Genomic DNA, 20771 nt, shown 5'->3' with positions numbered 1-20771 from the left:
CACACCTTGCACCCCCAAACTCTGCACCCCAAACCCTGCACCCCAGATCCTGCATCCCCAGATCCTTCCCTCCCAAACTCTGCACCTCCAAAACCTGCACCCCAAGATCCACATACTGTAAACAGTGAACCCTCAAATCCTGTACCCCAAAGGCAGCCCCCCCAGTCCTGCCTCCCCACACGCCATACTCAAAGCCCTGCACTCCAAAACCCTGCACCCCCTAACCCTGAACCCCAAATCCCTCACCCAAAGCCCCTGCACCCCTCAAACCCTGCTCCCCAAAATCCTGCTCCCCTAAATCTTGGACACCCAAACCTTGCACCCTCGATTCTTGCACCCCCAAACCCTGCAGCCTGAAAGCATTCAGGCCCAAATCCTGCACCCTAAAATCCTGCACCCCCAAACCTTGAAACCGAAATCTTGCACCCTAGATTCTGCATCCCTATTAACCCTTCACCCCAAAACAATGCAACATAATATCTCACAACCCCAATTTCGGCCCTACCAAACTCTGCACCCCTAAACCCTAAAGCCAAAATCTTGCACCCCCAAATCCTGCCCTCGCAAATCCTGAGCCCTGAAACCCTGCCCCCCCAAACCCTACACCCCAAGATCCTTCCCCCACCTCCTGAAACCCCAAACCCTGCACCCCAAAGAATTCACTCCCAAACCTTGCACCTCCAAATCCTGCACCTCAAAGGCCTGAAAGCCCAAGCCCTTCGACCCCATCCCTGCAACACCAAATCCTGCACCCCAAAACCCAGCACCCCAAAATCCTGCACCCCAAATCCTGCCCTACCAAACCTTTCACTGCAAAGCCCTGCACCCCAAGATTGTGCTACCCTAAAAATTGAACCCCCAAATCCTGCACCCCCAGGTCCTTGCCTCCCAAAACTCTGCACCCCCAATCCTGCACCCCAAATCTCTCACCCCCAAATCCTTCCCCCATCACCCTGCACCCTCAAATCCTTCAACCCCAAACCCTGCACCCCAAAACTCCACACCTCCAAATCCTGAACCCTGAAACCCTGCACCCCCAAATCCTGTGCCCCAGTCCTATGCACCCCACACTCTGCAACTTTAAATTTCCCCCCAAGCCCCTGCACCCCCAAATCCTGAACTCCCAAACCCTGCACCCCAGAACCCTGCACCCCCAAATTCTTCCCCCAAACCCTGCGCCCTTAATTCCTGCAACCCCAGTTCCTGAATGCATGAAACTTGCACCCCCAAATCCCTGCACCCCAAAACCCTGCTCCCCCAAATCCTGCACCTCTAAACCCTGCACCCCCACATTATGCCACACCAAACATTGCACCCCCAAACCCTGCACCCCCAAGCTCTGCACTTCAGGTTCTATACCCCAAAATCCTGCAGCTGCAAAACCTTCATGCCCATACCCTGCATCCCCAAGTTCTGACCCCCAAAATCCTCCACCCCAGAACCCTGCAGCCCCACACCCTGCACCCCCAAATCCTGCACACACCAACCCTGCACCCCAATCCTGAACCCGAGTTCTTAAAACTGTGGAACCTGCACCCCCAAACCCTGCCCTAACAATCCCTGCCCCCCAAGATCCTCCCACTCTAAATGCGTAACACCCTGCAATGATGAATCCTGCACCCCCAAATCCTGATCTCCAAAGCCTGCACCCCCAGAACCTGCAACTTCAAAAGCAGCACCCCCAGATCCTGCCTCCTACAACCCCAAAACGCTGCACCCCAAATCCTTCCCTGCCAAACAATGCACCCCCAATCCTTGACCCCCCAAATCCTGCATCCCCTGGGCCTGAACACCTGAGCACTGCACCCCCAAACCCTGTACCCTAAACCCTGCGCCCCCACAGATCGTGAACATGCGAAACCTGCACCCCAAACCCTTCTCCCCTAACCCCGCACCCCCAAATCCTTCAACCCTACTTCCTGAACCTCCACATCCTGCCCCCCAAAATCCTCCACCCCAGATCCTTCCCCCAAACCTTTTACCCCAAAATTCTGCACCCCAAAACTCAGAACTGCAGAACCCTGCAAACCCAAATCCTGCAAACCCAAATCCTGCACCCCGAACTCTTCACGCCCCAAATCCCTGCACCCAAAAGTCTGTCTCCCGAACCTTCACAGCAAACCCCTGCACCCCAAGATCCTGCTGCCCTAAACCCTGAACCCCCAAACCCTGCATCCTCAGATCTTTCAATCCCACACCCTGCACCCCGAAATCCTGCAGCCCCACGTCCTTCAGTCCCAAATCTGGCACTCCCAAATCCTGCACCCCCATAACGCTGCAACCCAAATCTCTGCACCCCCAAATCATTTTCCTTCAAATCCTGCACCCTAAAACTGCATACCCCAACATCTTGCACCCCCAAACCCTGCACCCCGAAATCCTGCACCCAGAAACCCTACACCTCTAAACCCTGCACCCCCAAATGCTGCCACATCAAACAATGCAGCAGCAAACCCTGTGCCCCGAAACCCTGAGCCCCCAAGTCCTTCACCCACAGGTCCTGAACGCATGAAACCTGCACCCCCAAACTCTGCACCCAAACCCCTGCACCCCCAAACCCTGCGTGCCCAAATCCTGCACCCCCAGCTTCTAAACACCCAAATCCTGCAGCCCCAAAACTTGCACCCCAAAAGCATGCACCCTCGAATCCTGCACCCCAAATTCTGCCCGCCAGCCCACCCCTCCAAACCTAGCACCCCCAAAGCCTGCACCCCCAAACCCTCACCCCAAATCTTGCACCCCCAAATCCTGCCCTACCAATCCCTTCGCCACAAGATCCTGCTACCCTAAACCCTGAACCCCCAATTCTGGCACCCAAAATCCTGCAGCCCCAAATCCTGTACCCCCATAACCCTGCCCCCCCGCCCAGTCCTGCCCCCTAAATCCTGCACCTCAAAACTCTGCACCCCTAAACCCTGCAACTTGAAAAGCTGCACCCGCAGATTATGCCTCCTACAACCCCAAATCCTGCACCTCAGAGCGCTGCACCCACAAGCCCTACAGCCCCAAACCCTGTCCCCCCTAACCCTGCCCCCCCAAATCCTGCACCTTAAACCCCTGCATGCACAAGCCCTGCACCCCCAAATCTTGTCCCCCCAAACCCTGCAATTCAAAACCGAGCATCCCCCAAACCCTGCACGTTGAAAACCTACAACCCCAAAAGCTGCACCCCAAGATTCTGGCCCCAACCCTGCACCCCCAAATCCTGCACCCCAGATCCTGAATCCCAACCCCTTCACCCCCAAATTCTGCTTCCCTAAGTCTTGCACTCCCAGCTTCTGCACCCCCAAAGCCTGCACCCCAAAGCCTGCACCCCAAAGCCTGCACACTAGGATCGTCATTCCCAACCCCTGGTCCCCCAGTTCCTGAACACGCAAACCCCACACCCCAAATCCTGCCCTACCAAACCTTCACCCCAAAACCCTGCACCCCCAAACCCTGCACCCCCAAATCCTGCCACCCCACATCCTTCAGTAGAAAACTCGCACCCCAGAACCCTGCACCACCTGCTCCCCCAAACACTGCACCTCCAAATTCATCCCCTCAACACCCTGCACCCCCAGATCCTGACCCTGAAACCCTGCACCCCAAAACCTGCACCCCCAGGTGGTGCCCTAGCAAACTCTTCTCCCCAAATCCCTGCATCCCAGGATCCTGCTGCCCTGAACCCTGAACCCCCATGTCCTGCACGACCAAACCCTACACCCCAAGATCCTTCCCTCCCAAACTCTGCATCCCCAGGTCCTGCACCCCCAAATCCTCCAGCCCGGTGTCCCGAACCCTCCAACCCTGCAGAGCCCAAATCCTGCATCACCAAATCCTGCATCCTCAAATCCTGCCATCCCAAACCCTGCACCCCCAGATCCTGCACCCCAAACCCTGCACTCTCAAATCATGCACCCCCAAAACATGTGCACCCTCAAACTGTGCACCCCCAAACCATTCACCCCCAAACACTGCACCCCCAAATCCTGACTCTCCAGATCCTGCACTTCCAAAACCTGCACCCCAAATCCTGCAATCCCAAACCCTGCACACAGAAACCCTGGACCCCCGAACCTCTGTACCCCATTGCACCTTGCAAACCTGCACCCTCAAATCCTGTCCTACCCAACCCTTCACCCCAAACCCCTTCACCCCAAGATCCTGCTGCCCTAAACCCTGCACCCCCACATCATCCCTCCCAACCCTGCGCCCCAAACCCTGTCCCCCTAAAGCCTGACCCCTAAACCCTGCTCCCCAAAACGCTGCTACCCCAAATCTTGTACCCCCAGATCCTTCCCCCAACACCCTACAGTCCCAAACCCTGCACCCCCAATTCTGGCTCCCCAATCCCTGCACCCCCAAACCCTGCACCACTGAACCTTTCACCCCGAAACCCTGCTTCCCCAATCCTCCCCCCCAAAATTCTGCACCCCAAAACCCTATACCCAAAACCGTGCACCCCACAAGTTGCACCCTAAAAACCTGCCCCCCCAAAACCTGTGCCCCCAGATCCTTCCCCCCCAAAAATTGCACTCTGAAATCCCTCACCCCAAATCCCTGCACCCCTAAATCCTCCAACCCCCATGTCCTGCACCCTCAGGTCATAAACACCTGAACCCTGTAGCCCCAAGCCCTCACCCCAAAGCCCTGCACCCCCAAATCCTGCCTCTAAACCCTGAACAACAAGGTTCTGCACCCCAAACCCTTCTCCCCCATATCCTACACGCGAAATCCTGCACCCCAGAACCCTGCACCCCCATATTGTGATCCCTACACGCAGCACCCCCAGACCCTTCCTTCCCAAAACCTGTACCCCCATAACCCTGCACCCTTCAACCGTCCACCCCCAACTTCTGCAGCCCCAACTTCTGCAGCCCCGGTTCCTTAACGTGTGAAACCTGCACCCCCAAGTCCTGCACCCCAAAACAGTTCACCCGAAATCCTGCCCCCAGAAACCCTGTACCCCCAAATCCTTCCCCCAACACCCTGCACCCCCAAACCCTGAACCCCCTAACCCTGAACCCAAAACCCCTGCACCCCTCAAACCGTGCACCCCAAGATCCTGCTTCCCTAAATCTTGAACACCCAGACCTTGCACCCTCAAATCTTGCACCCCCAAACCCTGCACCCCGAAAGCATTCATGCCCAAATCCTGCACCCTAAAACCCTGAACCTCCAAACCCTGAACCCCAAATCCTTCACCCCCAGACCCTGCACCTCCAGACACTGTCCCCCAAATCCTTCCCCCAACACCCTGTCCCACCAAAACCTACATCCCCAAATCCTGCACCTCCAGGTCCTGAATACCCAAAATCTGCACCCCCAAATCCTGAACTCCCAAAACCTGCACCCCCAATTCTGCCTCCACAAGACCTGCACCCCCAAACCCTGCACCACTAAATCCTGCACCCCCAAACCCTGCACCCCCAACCCCCTGTAGCCCAAATCCTGCCCCCCACAAGTGGCACCCTAAAAACCTGCACCCCAAAATCCTGTCCTACCCAACCCTTCACCCCAAACCCCTTCACCCCAAAATCCTGCTGCCCTAAACCCTGCACCCCCAAATCGTGCCTCCCGACCCTGCTTCCCAAACCCTGTCCCCCTAAAGCCTGATCCCTAATCCCTGCTCCCCAAAACGCTGCTACCCCAAATCTTGTACCCCCAGATCCTTCCCCCAACACCCTGCAATCCCAGACCCTGCACCCCCGAAACATTCACCCCCTAACACTGCACCCCCAAATCCTGGAACCCCAAACCTTGATTTCCCAAACCCTGCACCCCAAAACCCTGTGCTTCCAAACCCCGCACCCCCAAATCCTTCACCCCCAAACCGACACAGCCCACTCTCCGCAACGTTAAATTTCCCCCCAAACCCCTGCACCCCCAAACCCTGATCTCCCAAACTCTGCACCCCAGAACCCTGGTCCCCCAAATTCTGCCAACAAACCCCTGCCCCCCAAGCTCTGCAGCCCTAAATCGTGCACCTCCTCATCCAGCCGCCCAAACAATGCACCCCCAAACCGTCAACCCCCAGATCCTGCACCCCCAGGTCCTGAACATCTGAACCCTGCACCCCAAAACCTGCTCCCCCAAACTCTGCACCCGCAAATCCTGCTCTGGAAAAGCCTTCACCTGAAACACTGCACCCCAAAACCGTACACCCCCAAAACTCTGCACCCCCAGCTCCTAAACCTGAACCGTGCACCCCCAAATCCTGTGCCCCACAATCCTGACTCCCCACAGCCCATACTGCATGCCGTGCACTCCAAAACCTGCACCCCCAAATCCTTCCCCCAAAGCATTTGCCCCCGAATCTTGTTCGTCCAGACCCACCCCCCAAAACCCTGCACCCCTGAACTCTGCTCCCCCAAACCCCGCACTGCAAAACCTTGTCAACCAAATCCATCACCCCCAGATCCTGCTCCCCAAAACCCTGCACCCAAAATCCTGGCCCACAAACCCTGCACCCATAAATTCTGACCCCCAATCAATGCACTTACAAACCCTGCACCCGCAGATCCTTCCCCCCCAAACCTGGCACCCTGAAATCGTTCACCCCAAATCCCTGCACTCTCAAATCTTGCACCCCCACAAAATGTGCACCCCCAAATCCTTCCCCCAAACACCCTGCACCCCCAAAACCTGTACCCCCAAATCCTGCACCCCCAAGTCCTGAAACTTCAAACCCTGCACCCTCAGATCCTTCCTTACCCACCAAATCCTCCAACCCCCACGTCCTGCACCCCCAAGGCCTGAACACCTGAACCCTGCACCCCCAAGCCCTCACCCCAAAGCCCTGCACCCCCAAATCCTGCCTCTAAACCCTGAACAACAAGGTTCTGCACTCCAAACCCTACTCACCCATATCCTGCACCCCAGATCCTGCACCCCAGAACCCTGCACCCCCATATTGTGATCCCTACACCCTGCACCCCCAGATCTTTCCCTCCCAAAACGCGTACCCCCACATCCTGCACCCTTCAAACCCTGCACCCCAAACCCTGCACCCCCAAATTCTGCAGCCCCAGTTCCTTAACGTGTGAAACCTGCACCCCCAACTCTGCACTCCCAAATCCTCCAGCCGCATGTCCTGAACTCCCAAACCCTGCACCCCAGAACCCTGCACCCCCCAAACCCATTCACCCCCAAATCCTGCACCTCAAACCCTACCGCCTAAACTTTCTACCCCCAAATCCTGCCCTACCAGGCCTTCCACCCCAAACCCCTGCAGCGCAAGATCCTTCTGCCCTAAACCCTGCACCCCCATATCCTCCTTCCCCAAACCCTGCACCCCAAAACCTGGCACCCCAGAACCCTGCAACCCCAAATCCTGCGCCCCCAAATCCTGGCCCCCAAACCCTGCACCCCAAACTCCTGCACCCAAAGATCCTACTGCCCTAAACCCGGAACCCCCAAATCCTGATCCCCCAGAACCTGCACCCCCAGACCCTGTAGCCTGAAATCAGGCCCCCAAAACCCTGCCCCCCCAGCCTTGCACCCCCATCCTTCATGGGGGACGAGACCCCCAAGAACCACGGTGCCTCACACCAGAGGCACAAAAAGCACTTGAGCAAATGGCAAGAAACATGGATAGATCAGAATTGCCGGTTCCTCTTCGTGTCTGTGACACCAATAAGGAGCTGGCAGGACTTTTGGGCCCGTGGAGCACGGAAGAAAAGAATCCCTTGTTAGGATTAGAATGGATACTTCTAACCAATCCAAACCAAACCCATCATTCAGAGGTGGGAAGCCATTGCCAGGTGGCAGTGAAAGGACTGAGCCGATATCTGACCTTGTCTGGGTCGTATGTTGGTGGAATTGTGATCCCCATTTCTCTCCATCTGTTTGAACAGATCCTTCTCAAACACGACGATCTGGCCTCAGCTCTCGCCTGGGTTCCGGTGCGGGTGGACAATCCTTATCCACCGCATCCCGTATTTAAACCAACCTCCCCTTGCAGCCCGTGTCAGTTGTCAGTGAGCGTCCCTTAGATGCCACAACCATCGTCACGGGTGCGAGTAGTCGCTCCCGCAAAGGAGGTTTTGTGTGGTTTGAGCAGGGTCAGTGGCATTCACAGGTTGTTGTAGCTGAAGGATCGGTTCAAATTTTAGCGTTACAAAAGTGGCAGAACCGCCCAATTAATCTGGTAGCAGATTCTCTTCATGGTCTGGAGTTGTACGAAGAACACATAGAGCGCTTGTGCAGCGAGTTTCCAACTCCTTGTTGTTTGAGGCATTATTGGATTGGTGGAACGTGTTAGATTATAGGACAGCGCTGGTATTTGTAATGCATATAAAAAGCCACTCTGACCTACCAGGTGGTCTAGTTGAGGGAAACACCATCACAGACAAACTCGTGGCGGTGACAGATGTGTCTCCTTTTGAACAAGCCAGACAAGCTCACGCGTTCTTCCATCGATCCTCAGCATCGCTCCCAAAACATTTTGCACTTCCCGAGGAACAAGCTGGATCCATTACCGCAGTTGTCCTGCCTGTGCCCGCATAGCGCCTCTGCAACAAAAGGGAGCGAATCCTCGGGGCTCGCAGCCAGGTCAGTCGTGGCAAACTGATGTTACTGAATTTGCAGCGTTTGGCCGACAAGAGTACATTGGTCTGTCCATGGACACCTGTTCAGGACCGTTGTGGCTACAGCTTTGACCTCAGCAAACGCAAAAGCAGGAAGGCGTCCTTGATTACAAGCCTTTGCTGTCATGGGAGTTCCTACCCAGATCAAACAGATAATGGCCCCGCACACCATTCTGACACTCCTGCAACCTTCCTCGTCCAGTGGAAGGTGCAACCCCTGTTCGGAGTCCCTTAGAACTCTACTGGCCAGGCAGTTATGGGGCGTGCACACGCACCTTGAAAAGCCTTTTGCCCGTTCTGAACAAACAAGGGGAATTGGTGTGGGTGCAGAAGAGGTTTTGATGAAGGCATCGTATGTGCTGAACTGGCTTAATCCTAAAAGTGAGACTGAAACGGAACCTGTTGTTATGCACCATATCAACAATGTCAAAGGTCTTTCCGAAGAAGTACCTAAGGTCAGTGTGTTTGATCCGATAACACAGCAATGGGAAGGTCCTGTGTCACTGATCACCTGGGGAAGGGGATGTGCTTGTGTTTCCACAGGTAACCATAACAGCTGGTGGATTCAGCGCAGTGGGTGAGGCCTTGGCCGGCCAGCAAAGAAGAGACCGATTGCAGTGGTGATGACCCTGACCCTCAGACGTGTTGTCGCTTTCAGCAGCGGATGCAGCCGGTGTTGATCTTTGCAGAACAGAGCAGCGATTAGTGGTTTGTTATCGGCCATGGCCACGGTTGTGAAGTTTGATGGGATGTGTTGTTTGAACTTCAAAGACCATTCAGAATCTATACATAAAAAGATAACAGATTTGGTGACCCAAACTCTCTCCAGTGCACAGGACGGTGATCCTCTGTGCAGCAACAAGGCCTGTTAGCACAGTGCAAGTTGGGCTACGTTAAAGCAGTAGAGCAGCACTGGATAATGGGGGGAGGATCAATAAGTGTGTTAATGACCTGGATCACGGGAGGAACGTGTATGGCAGTCCAAGAGTACGTGGACTTCATATTTTCTTTCATTGCTTTGATGCTGTGTTTTTATAGAAGATCTACATGCTTGTAAATGGGATTTGCTAGATTGTAGTAGCACACTGCAGAAATGAGTCATCTCTCTGCAGAATCTTTCTGGGGCTTCTGCCTGTGATCCTCTGAGACAGGCAGTTCTTCCCAAATTGTTTACTTCTCCAAAGTATTTAATTCGTAGCCTTATGTTGCAGAACAGGGAAGCTCCATCCGGTGTGTCTGACCTGTGATGCACTGAGCATGCATCGTGCTTAATGCGCCAGAAGTTATGTTCTGGATTCATTTTAATGAGAGTAGATGGTTGGATGGGTTCTTATCACACTGAACAAATGCATCTCACAACTTTGGAAACTCTCTCATCTCTTTTGATCAGCCATCTCTATTTGTTAATGCTGAAACAACAGGAACTCTTGTTTAACCTGTTTTCCCACTCTCCATTCTCTAAGCTGAGAGACTGCGCTGAGGCGCTGCTCACAGAGTTGTATTGAAACATCCATAAACACCAGGGAGTTCAGAGCTTCTCAGCTGTGGAACACGGGTGAATTGGGCTTCTACTGTTTGCTTCTTTGCAGAAGAACCCGCAGCACAAGCTGGAACACAAGCACAGTTCACTGCCAGGTCAGCCAAGTTGTTTAATACAGCTCAACCTCGGGAAAAACAAACAAGCAAACAAACAACCCCAACCCAGCAATGGGTTAAAGCCAATAATAATAAAGCGCTTTCAGCTCTCGCAGCTGCTGTAAGCGAGGAACAGCGTACGTGCAGCTGGCTGTGTATTACACTGAGCTCTTCGTTTGCGTACACTTGAGGTCTTGCCCGTGTCTGTGATCGTGTTGCTTGGCCACTGCAATCTTGCCCCCACTTTGTCAAACGTTTCTCAGCTGAGGTGAGACAGCGGAAGTGGTTTGTGTGCTCCTGTACCTCACAGACTGACAAAAACGCTGGATGGGAAGTGGATATTTTAATGAGTTCAGTAGGTTTTGTTGGGAATTCAGCATGGTCTAGTGTGGTCTTACTGGATCTCCATGTTCTGCTGGCTCCACTCAGAGCTGGAGTATTACAGTGAAAACGGGGAATATATTTAGGTGTCACTGGAGTGTTTCTCAGCATTTCAAATGGCTACTGAAGTACATTATTTCTATAGTTTTTCTTCTATCCCCATAGGAAAATGTGTGCACAGTAACGTTTTCTGTTTCAGATCTTACAATTTCATACTGACCATTTATTCTTCTTTTTCTTTTGATCAGAAATCCGCAGGTAGTCAGTTGGAATACTGGGATAATCAAGTCAAATAATCAAGAAAAAGCAGCAAAAATTGCAAAGAATCTCTCTGAATTCTTGAAGAACAGACAAAATCCCCCTCTGGTACATCCGCCTCTCCTTTCAACAAGTCTAGTTACTGGAATATGAAAGATACTGGAATACAACCTCAGAATCAGTTTTAATTCTATTCCCTCCAGCCCTCCAGAGAACACTCATGCAGAAATGTGTTCTCCCAGTAAGAAAATCCAAAGAAAGATCAAAAAAATGATGACAGGCATGCACGCAATGTTCCTTTTAGAGCATCATAGGGTCATTTTGGTTGGAAGAGACCCTCGTATCATCAAGTCCAACCGTAAACCCAACACCGTCATTACCCCGTGTCCTGAGAACCTCATGTCCGTCTGTCCAGCCCTCCAGGGATGGTGACTCCAGCACTGCCCTGGGCAGCCTCTTCCAATGCCCCACAGCCCTTTAGGGAAGAAATTGTTCCCAGATCCAACCTCAACCTCCCCTGGGCAACCTGAGGCCGTTTCCTCTGCTCCTGGCGCTTGTTCCTGGGGAGCAGAGCCCGACCCCCCTGGCTCCAAGCTCCTTTCAGGCAGTTCAGAGATCAGAAGGTCTCCCCTCAGCTCCTGTTCTCCAGCTGAACCCCCCAGGTCCCTCAGCCGCTCCATCACCCTTGTGCTCCAGCCCCTCACCAGCTCCCTTCCCTTCTCTCCACTCGCTCCAGCACCTCAAGGGTTTTCTTGGCGTGAGGGGCCCAGAACTGCCCCAGGATTGGCGGTTTGGCCTCTCCAGGTCCCAGCACAGGGACGGTCGCTGCCCTGGGCCTGCTGGCCACACCAGTGCTGGTCCCAGCCAGGATCCTGTGGCCTCTTGGCCACCTGGGCACACGCTGGCTCATGTTCAGCCGCTGGCACCAACACCCCCGGCGCCTTTTCCAGCCGCTCCTCCCCAGCTGCAGCGTCCATGGGGTTGTTGTGACCCACGTGCAGGACCCGGCACTTGCCCTTGGTGACCCTCAGACACCCATCCAGGCCGTGAGCTGCAGCTTCTCCAGGAAAATGCTGGGGATACAGTGTCAAAGGCTTTGCTGAAGTCTAAGTGATTCTTTAATAAAGGTTGTCGAAAAATCCCTTGGAAAGCAAAGTGCAGGAAAGAGGTAAATCTTGAACCTGAACCTTTTCCTCTGTGATTGATGTGATGTAATTTATTTTCCGATAAATTAAGACATGTCAGTAAAACGGGAAAAGACCAAAGGTCTGTTTTGGGACGTCCTGTAGGAACTTTTTCTTCCCTTTGCCCATGCTGAACTGCCCCATCCCAGTTGAAGCACAACTTGCCAATTTTTAACTTTAATTTTCTTGTTAGGTATTTTTGGAGGTAAATTGAGTAATGAAGTATCAGAAATACAGGCCACAAAGATGATTAAGGGCCTGGAACATCTTTCCTATGAAGAGCGGCTGAGGGAGCTGGGACTGTTCAGCCTTGAGAAGAGAAAGCTCAGGGGGATCTTATCAACGTGTGTCAATATCTGATGTGCAGAATGAACAGGAGGGAGCTGGACTCTTGAGGTGCCATGATAGGGCAAGAACCAATGGGCATAAACTTAAAAACAATGCGAACGCAAGAAAAACACTTTTTAAATCTTTTTTTTTTAATTGTGTGAGGCTGCTCAAAACCGGAGTAAGTTGCCCAGAGAGGCTGTGGAATCGCTGTCTGTGCAGATGTTGAACCCTGACGCAGCCAGGACGGGCTCTCAGGACAGGACAGGCTCGGCCTGAGCCCGGGCTTGGACCAGCCGAGCTCAGGAGGGTCCCTTCCCGCCGAGCAAGCCTGTGATCCGTGAAATCCTGGAAACCGTTGTCCTTATTTTCCAAACCTGACTTATTTTATGTTGGAATCTTGTGTAATGGATAAAAATTTCCACTTCACCACATTTTTTGAAACTCAAAAAAACCCTCAGCATTACTGGATTTAAAGAAATTGCAAACTAGACGGGAGCAGCCATGTGACCCCTGTTATTTTAACAGCCTCGAGATACTCCAGCTGGGCACCGAGCGCCTCCGTTCTCTCAGTGTAGCAGCCGTACCCACAGCATCAGTACCCACAGCAGCGGTACCCACAGCATTGGTACCCACAGCAACGGTACCCACAGCATCAGTACCCACAGCAGCGGTACCCACAGCATCAGTACCCACAGCAGAGGTACCCACAGCATCAGTACCCACAGCAGCGGTACCCACACCATCGGTACCCACAGCATCGGTACCCACAGCATTGGTACCCACAGCAGCGGTACCCACAGCATCTGTACCCACAGCAGCGGTACCCACAGCAGCGGTACCCACACCATCACTACCTGTGGAGGGGTTGCTGTTAGATGGAGATTTGTTATTGAACCAGCCAGGAATTTCAAGGCTGGGAACACAACCTGCCATGGGAGAGAAGCAGCTCCGAAATAACCAGGCCCCAACGTGGTGTAAATCAATGGACCTATCAGAAGTGAGACTTCAGCGCGTGGACACCTCGTGAACATAGATGATATCCAATTAGCGAATGCCTGCTTGGAGTGTGGATGCGTAATCAGAGAATAGTTGCATATATAAGGAGGCTTGTTTCTGTAATAAATGGCTTTGCATGATTCACATTGAATCGGAATGCTGAGTCCTTTATCGTTCCAACAAGTACCCACAGCATTGGTACCCACAGCATTGGTACCCACACCATCGGTACCCACAGCATTGGTACCCACACCATCGGTACCCACAGCATTGGTACCCTCAGCATTGGTACCCGAACGCCCGGCAGAGCAGACAGGAGCAGTAACAGCAGCAGCCGCTCCCAGCCAGGATCTCCAGCCTCGTTTCTTACCATCTGGAACAAAGGCAGTGAAGAAAGTCCATGTTCTACAGATGATCTTCTTGCTGATTCCAGAGATAAAGGTACTGTGTAACTCTAAAAGTTTAAGAGTGCTTTACTTTAACCCGTTGCTACGTGCATGACCATGTAGTAAAAGAGGGACTTTGTTTCCCACATCCATGGAGAAATGGTACAATGCTTTTTTCTTTGTAAGTGATCTTTTTTTTTCTGGATTGTTCCAAAGACTCCGTGTGCACACATCTGTGGTGCTCTGTAATTGGAGCTGCATAGATATGACTGAGGAATGTGCTTCCCAGACAAGTTTTTGGTTTTAAATAATAGATTCTTCAAGTACCGTGAACAAGTTGAAGAATCGAGAGTGCACAGCGACAGGTGGAACAGCAGAAATAGGCCAGTCCTGTTGCTTGCGTCAGGTACTGTTTTTATTTCAGGCAAAATGGGCAACTTTCCAGCATTTCATGCATGCACCCATAAAAGTTTAACTGTCTTTTTCAAATCACGCTTTGTCACCAGAAATCTTCTGAGATACACTGGGAGAATTTCATGATTCCACGTAAGCTTTTTCTGTTTTTAAGAATATGATTTCTGTCTGTTTTCCTTGCCCAGGTGGTGATGGCACAGGAGCGCAGATTCAGGTTTGCGGTTACAAACAGGAAGTGGCCAGGAATGGACAGAGATTGCAGAGGAGCCTGGAAAATGCTATGAGGAGAAAAGGAAAGGAGGAAAGGGATTGAGATAAGAAAACCTGTTTGCAAATGAAAACTTCAAGGTGACTGAAAACGTTCCTTAATTTTATAGCATTGGTAATGACGTGGGTTTCAATTTGGGGGACATGTAAAGATAGCTATTGTGTTTTTTAATAGTGTGGCACACTGGAGGAATGAGATGCTCTCTTCCTGCAGAGAATGGGAATAATTCTCCCTTGCCAAAATATGCTGCCTCACCAAAACCCAACAACAGCTACAAGTTCAAGCGTGAGCCGCCAGAGGGCTGTGAAAAGGTGAAAGTCTTTGAGGAAAGCTTGTGAGTTGATCTTTTCTACAGAATAAATAACATTCAGAGTTACTCATTGGTTTATTGATTTTTGTCTCGGATCAGAATTATTAGTCCAGTTGCTAAAATCATGCTGACACCCTGATCCCTGTCTTGTGTGCCTGTGTGCTGGTAGATGCTTTAGGCATCTGAGATGCAGGGCAGCAGCCTCAGACTCCTCCAAGGAAGCTGCCTGGGATGGTTTTTGTTATCTGTAGGAATCTCTCTCCTGCAGGATCCACCCAAGTCTCCACCCAGGCATCTCCTGGATTCTCAAGAGCTCCTCTGACAGTGCCCCAAGATCCTGGTACCAGCCCCAGACTCTTCCACAGAAGCTACCGGAGAAGACTTTTTTCTTCTGCAGGAAGCTTTGACCTCTAGAACGCACCGAGACTCTTCCCAGACTCTGCTGCAGCTGTTTGAGCTCTGCTTTCACTGTCTGAGATCCCAGCTGGCTGCCCCAGACTCCTCCAAGGCAGCTACCCAAGACGACTTTTCTCATGCTAGAAGCTCGCTTCTCTGGGAAGAACCCAAACCTCCTCCCAGGAACCTGCTGGAGTATTTTGACCTCTGCTTTAGGGACAGAAGATGCTGGGTGGCAGCCTCAGACTCTTCCAATGAATCTCCCCGAGGTGATTTTTCTTTCTGAGTGGAAACTCTGTCCTGCAGGATCCACCCAAGACTCCTCCCAGGTACTCGCACAGTCACCTCACTTCCTATAGGAAGCTGAGGCCCCAGGTGGAAGCCCCAGACTCCTCCAGTGAAGCCACCTGACATGATTTTTCCCTTTTGGAGAAAACTGCTGCACCTGGGATCTACCAGAGACTCCTCCTGCTCTGGTCCTGTCTGGTCCCTGCCCCACAGTGTGTCCCCAGCACATGTCCCTGTGCCACCGCAGCCCTGGGCCAGGCACCGTGCCCTGCGGTGAGGTCACAACGTCTGGGTTCTATCTCCTCCTCCTGGGGCTGGTGTTGCCTTGGTTTCTTGTGGAGTTTGAGGGAGGAGAACCTGTTAAGAGGAGAGCGTTGATCTGGGAGATCTGCAGCCACGAGGAGGATGAGGGCGCTCCGAGGTGAGGGGCTGGCGGGAGGCCGAGGCAGCGTCTGTCCCTCCAGGTGCTGGGGGCCGTGTCCCCGTCACCTCCCCTCCCGTCCTGCTGCCAGGCACGTCCCTGAGGGCTCTGTCCTGTCCCTGCCCTCCATCGAGCAGCCTGGGATGGCTCCGAGACAGCCTGGCCCAGCAGCTCTTGTGGTGCTGCGCAGCCCCAGCCCTCCCGGCCCCCTGGCAGAGCCCCGTGTCCATCCCTGCCCAGCTCAGCCCCACGCTGGGCTCCCTCCAGCATGTCGCTGCTGTCCTGGCACTGGGGACCCCCGACTGGGCCCAGTCCCCAGGGGGTCTGCCCAGTGCTGCAGCGAGGGGCACACTCCCTCCTCTCATCCCACCGACTGCTCCTGCCAGCCCAGCCCAGCACAGGCTGGTGGTGCTGGGGAGGCTGAGAGACCTTCACCCCCCTGCTGGAAGCTCTGCGGCCAGCAATACCAGTTCCTTCTTTCCTTCCAGCTCTCTGTCCATGTGTGTGTCCCCCGTCCAGAGCCTCCAGTCCTGAGGACAGAGACGGGGTGACGGGGACTGTCCCTGAGGCTGTCGACACCTTTGTGGCCATTGGGACATCTGGGCTGAAACAGCTGCAAGACCATGAGGTGAGGCGGGGGGTGAGGGCTCCCCTCCATGCCCCGGGCTTCCCCGGGGCCATGGCAGAGAGGGATCTTGTCTGATGGCATCTCTGGCCTGCAAGCTGTGTCCCCAAGCACTGATCCTGCTATTCAGATGGGACTAATGTCGCTGCTGCCTCCCTCCTGTCCCCAGGAGCTCTCGGCTTTCTCCTGGGCAGGGCATGGCCTCTGCCATCAGCCCCAGCTTCTCCCCAGTGCCTTTCCCCAGGTACCCAAGGCCCCTCCTGAGCTTTGGTTTGGAGCTGTCCCAGCAGCCCGGGGCTCCTGCCTGTGCGAGGAGCGACACCGGGTGCAGGGTGCTCATGGCTTCTCCCCCTCAGTGCAGGGACTGGTCCCCACGCCTTCGCCTTGCCCACCTGGCACCTTCCCTCTGACTGCCACCTTCCCTGTCCTCAGGAGTGACCCCCATGGCCTCTTCCCCTGGTGGGGTCCGTGTCCCCCTCTGGCTTGTCTGCTTGTCTCAGAGCTGCCGCGGAAGATCTTGCCGTTGCCCGTGGCTCTCCTGACACGATGCCTGCAGCTTGTACCTCATGCCCGTGTCCCACAGATGGTTTGGAGGACAGTGGGTCTCTCTGGTGGCTCTCTGGGAACAAGGGTAAACAAGTCCCATCACTGCCCTTTGTGGTCTGTCCCCAGGGCAACCGGGTGGACACATACCGGGAGCTGGAGCATGCCTTGCAGGGAGAGGATGGCTGCTTGCCCGGTGGTGTTGTGAACCGCCTCATAGCAGAGGCCTCGGGTGACCTGCGAGCAGCCCAGGTGAGCTTGTTCTCCGACAGGGCCAGCAAAGCAGCGTGCCTCCATCCCTGGGTTCTGGGGAGATACAGAGATGTTCCTCGGTTATTCAGACCCAAGAAGGTCCTCAGAGAGAAGCTCTGGGGACTCTTCATGACAGAATTTGAAGAGGGGACACAGAGCTGTGCAGAGAGGTGGACTTGGGCTTGTTTCTAACTGAGCAAGAGCTGGCGTCAGGCTCAACGTTACTTCTTGAATACTGTGTTATACCTCGAATCCTGGGATCAGTTTTGGGCCCATCACTACAGGACATCCCTTGAGGTGCTGGAGCGAGTGGAGAGAAGGGAAGGGAGCTGGTGAGGGGCTGGAGCACAAGGGTGATGGGAGCAGCTGAGGGACCTGGGGGGTTCAGCTGGAGAACAGGAGCTGACGGGAGACCTTCTGATCTCTGAACTGCCTGAGAGGAGCTTGGAGCCAGGGGGGTCGGGCTCTGCTCCCCAGGAACAAGCGCCAGGAGCAGAGGAAACGGCCTCAGGTTGCCCAGGGGAGGTTGAGGTTGGATCTGGAGAACAATTTCTTCCCCAAAGGGCTGTGGGGCATTGTAACAGGCTGCCCAGGGCAGTGCTGGAGTCAACATCCCTGGAGTGCTGGACAGATGGACATGAGGTTCTCAGGACATGGGTTAGTGGCACGGTCGGGTTAACAGTTGGACTACGATGATCTTGAGGGGCTTTTCCAACCAAAATGATTCTGTAATTCCATGTGGCGCTTTTTCAGGGTGTGATGGATGATGTGAAGATGGCCGCCAGTGACTTCTTGGTGGCTCTGGCCCGCACCCACTTTTACTTCGTCATGGCTGAGCTGCAGAGCCACCTGAAGGTGGTGGGGAAGGTCCCTGATGAGGCTGTGCTCGTCACCTTGGGCAAGATGGCTGGCAGCTATGGTACGGCACATGCAGCCTCCTGGTTTTGGCAGGGGTCTGTGATAACAGGTGGAAGGGATCCCCCCTCCCTAAATGCCCTGTCTTGAACTGGGGGGGACTCTGGAGTTTCCGCGCCTCCTCGCTTGGTGCCAGGACCGGCCAGCAGCTCTGCCTCACCAGCCCAGTCCTGGTGCTCGGACAGTAGGAACCCACTGGAGACAAACCCGCAGGGTCTCTGTCCCCCACTGTCCCCCCTATTGCCCCACAGGGCTTCCCCGTGTCCCCCTCGGGAAGGCCACCCTCCCCACGCCCTCTGGTGTGTCCTACACGGCCCAGCAGCTGCAGCCTTGCGAGAGATGGACCCTGGTGTCCCCTGTGTGTCTCTGACCCTCTGGGTCCCTCTGTCCCTCCTCTGCAGCCCTGCGCTGTGTCCCCTTCGCGGGAGCGACGCTGCTGGCCCTGCGCAGGACGCTGAGCCGGGCAGGGAGCGGCCGGACCCTGCGCATCATCTGCGGGGGTGAGTGTCAGCTCGGCCAGGGCCCGCGCAGGGGCTGGGGTGGCCTTTGGTGGCTCCATGTGATCCTAGAGGAGAGGTGTTGGGTGTCAGCCCGCCCCAGGACCCCGAACTGCTGAGTGTGCGGAGGAGAGGGGGAAGCCTGGGAGTTTTCTGGGGCAAGACACGTCAGGAACTCCCGGGTCCCTTCCCATGGCTTCTGTTCCTTACAAAGAGGAGCTACGAAGATGCTGAGGGGTCTGGAGCATCTTTCTTCTGAGGAAAGGCTGAGAGAGCTGGGGCTATTCAGCCTGCAGGAGGCTGAGAGGGGACCTTATTTATTCTGGTAAATATCTGAAGGGTGGGTGTCAGAGGATGGACCAGACTCTGTTCAGTGGTGCCCAACGCCAGGGTGAGGGGCAACGGGCACAGACTGAAACACAGGAGGGTCCATCTGAATGTGAGGAGAATCTTGTTTGCTGGGAGGTGCCAGAGCCTGGCCCAGGCTGCCCAGAGCGGGTGTGGAGTCTCCTGCTCTGAGACATTCAAACCTGCCTGGACCCACCTGTGTGATCTGCTCCATGACCCTGCATGAGCAGGTGGGGCTGGGGATCTACAGAGGTCCTGAAACCCAGCCAGTCTGTGGTTTTGTGATTCCCCTTCTCTCCCCTGAGGTTTGAAGTCCCTGCACTGAAAGCGGAGTATGCAAGAAGGGAAGGGGCTGTGGTGGCAAATGCTGGAGGCAAAGGGACCACTGAGGAGGAAGAGGTGCAGTGGGGAGGAGAGAAACAGTGGGGTCTTAGAATCCAGACATCTCCAGAGCACAGCTTGTCCTCGTATCCAGATCTGGTCCTGGACTGGGCCCTGCTGAGCCTGGGGCTGTATGTAAAGCAGGCTTGGGCGAGGGTACAAGGACCTTTCCCTGCTACAGACTCCCATGTGCTCCCTTGTCCTTTCTCTTCCCTGGTGCAGTTCTAGAGCGATGGTCCAAGGGCATCACCATGTACTTGTGCAGCCAGAAACGACACCCCTTTCCTCAGAGCAGGGCAGCACAGCTCTGTGGAGACCTTTACCCGCTCTTCCATCACGCAGTGGTAAATTGGCTGGGCTGCAAGGAGGAACAGGTGAGAAGTGCTGCTTGCCACAGCTGGGGCCACAGCGAGGGTGTCCATGTCAGTGGGTCCGTCTGTGCCCCTTGGGGTCAAGCAGAGGGAAGCGGGGAAGGGAAGGGGTCTAGGGGGAAAGCCCCCGAGCGGGGAGCCTGCTGGCACTGTGCCTGGGGCTGGGGCCTCCCTGGAGAGAAGCAGCCGAGTCCTGTGGCCTTTCTGCAGGAGGGGCTGGGCTACCAGCCTGGGGAAACGCTGGCTCTGCTCTGGAGTCCCTCTCCCATGGGGCAGAAGGGAAAGGGAACCCCTCCCAGTGGGAAGGGCAGACTGGTGTCCAGGGCGTGCTGAGCACCAGGCAGAGCTTCAGCCGCCCAAGCGGAGCCTCTCCCTTCCCTCCCCAGGATAATCGGGCGGTCCTGGGTGCGGTGGCTGCCATGGTTGGTGTCCTTGTGTGTGAGGAGCGGCACTGCCAGCGTGCCCGGGAGCAGCTCCTCCGGCTCCTGCGCCAGCACCAGCGGGTCCAGGACACCTCCCGGGTCACCGAGGTGAGGACTCGTGCAGGGCCCGGCGTGGCTGATCGGCGAGTCTGTGCCGGTGCCACACGGTGCTGGGGAGCTGTGGGGTGCCAGGGGAACTGGGAAGCTCTTAGAGAAGGAGCAGGGAGAGCAGAGGAGGCCTGAGGCTTCCTGGGCTCTTTGGGCAAGAAAAGAGCAATGGGGGACATGGGGGGAACCAAGAGTCCCTGGCGTTCATCTTCTTGGGAAGGAGGGCACTGGCACCTCCCTGAGGCCCTGTGCATGGGCAGAGCTTTGCCGTAACGTCCAGTGCCATCCAGTGAGGGACAAGGTCCAAGTGGGAAGTGCCAGGAGGAGACATTTCTTCCTGGAAAGGGCTGTGGGGCATTGGAACAGGCTTCCTAGGGCAGTGGTGGAGTCACCATCCCTGGAGGGGTTGAACAGATGGAGATGAGGTTCTCAGGGACATGGGGTAGTGCCAGGGCTGGGGTAACATTGGACT

The 20771-nt window shown here is 54.9% G+C and overlaps 1 protein-coding gene and 1 long non-coding RNA gene across 2 annotated transcripts; both read left to right on the top strand.

The window, feature by feature from the left end:
- The first annotated feature begins 14042 nt into the window (after window positions 1-14042).
- LOC135576135 (uncharacterized) lies at window positions 14043-14751 on the top strand. Its single transcript, XR_010467732.1, has 3 exons — window positions 14043-14146; window positions 14340-14502; window positions 14597-14751. It is a non-coding gene; the product is annotated as an uncharacterized LOC135576135 (long non-coding RNA).
- An 838-nt stretch (window positions 14752-15589) lies between these two features.
- Window positions 15590-19342, top strand: LOC135576120 (maestro heat-like repeat-containing protein family member 2A). The gene is made up of 6 exons (XM_065039489.1): window positions 15590-15837; window positions 16326-16465; window positions 17135-17257; window positions 18011-18176; window positions 18574-18672; window positions 19323-19342. The coding sequence occupies exons 1-6, from the start codon at window positions 15822-15824 to the stop codon at window positions 19340-19342; spliced, it is 564 nt and encodes a 187-aa protein (XP_064895561.1). The 5' UTR covers window positions 15590-15821.
- The last annotated feature ends 1429 nt before the right edge of the window (window positions 19343-20771 follow it).

The sequence above is a fragment of the Columba livia genome, chromosome 23 (genome assembly GCF_036013475.1).
Source record: "Columba livia isolate bColLiv1 breed racing homer chromosome 23, bColLiv1.pat.W.v2, whole genome shotgun sequence".
Lineage (NCBI taxonomy): Eukaryota > Metazoa > Chordata > Aves > Columbiformes > Columbidae > Columba > Columba livia.
This window is presented reverse-complemented; position numbering and strand designations above follow the sequence as displayed.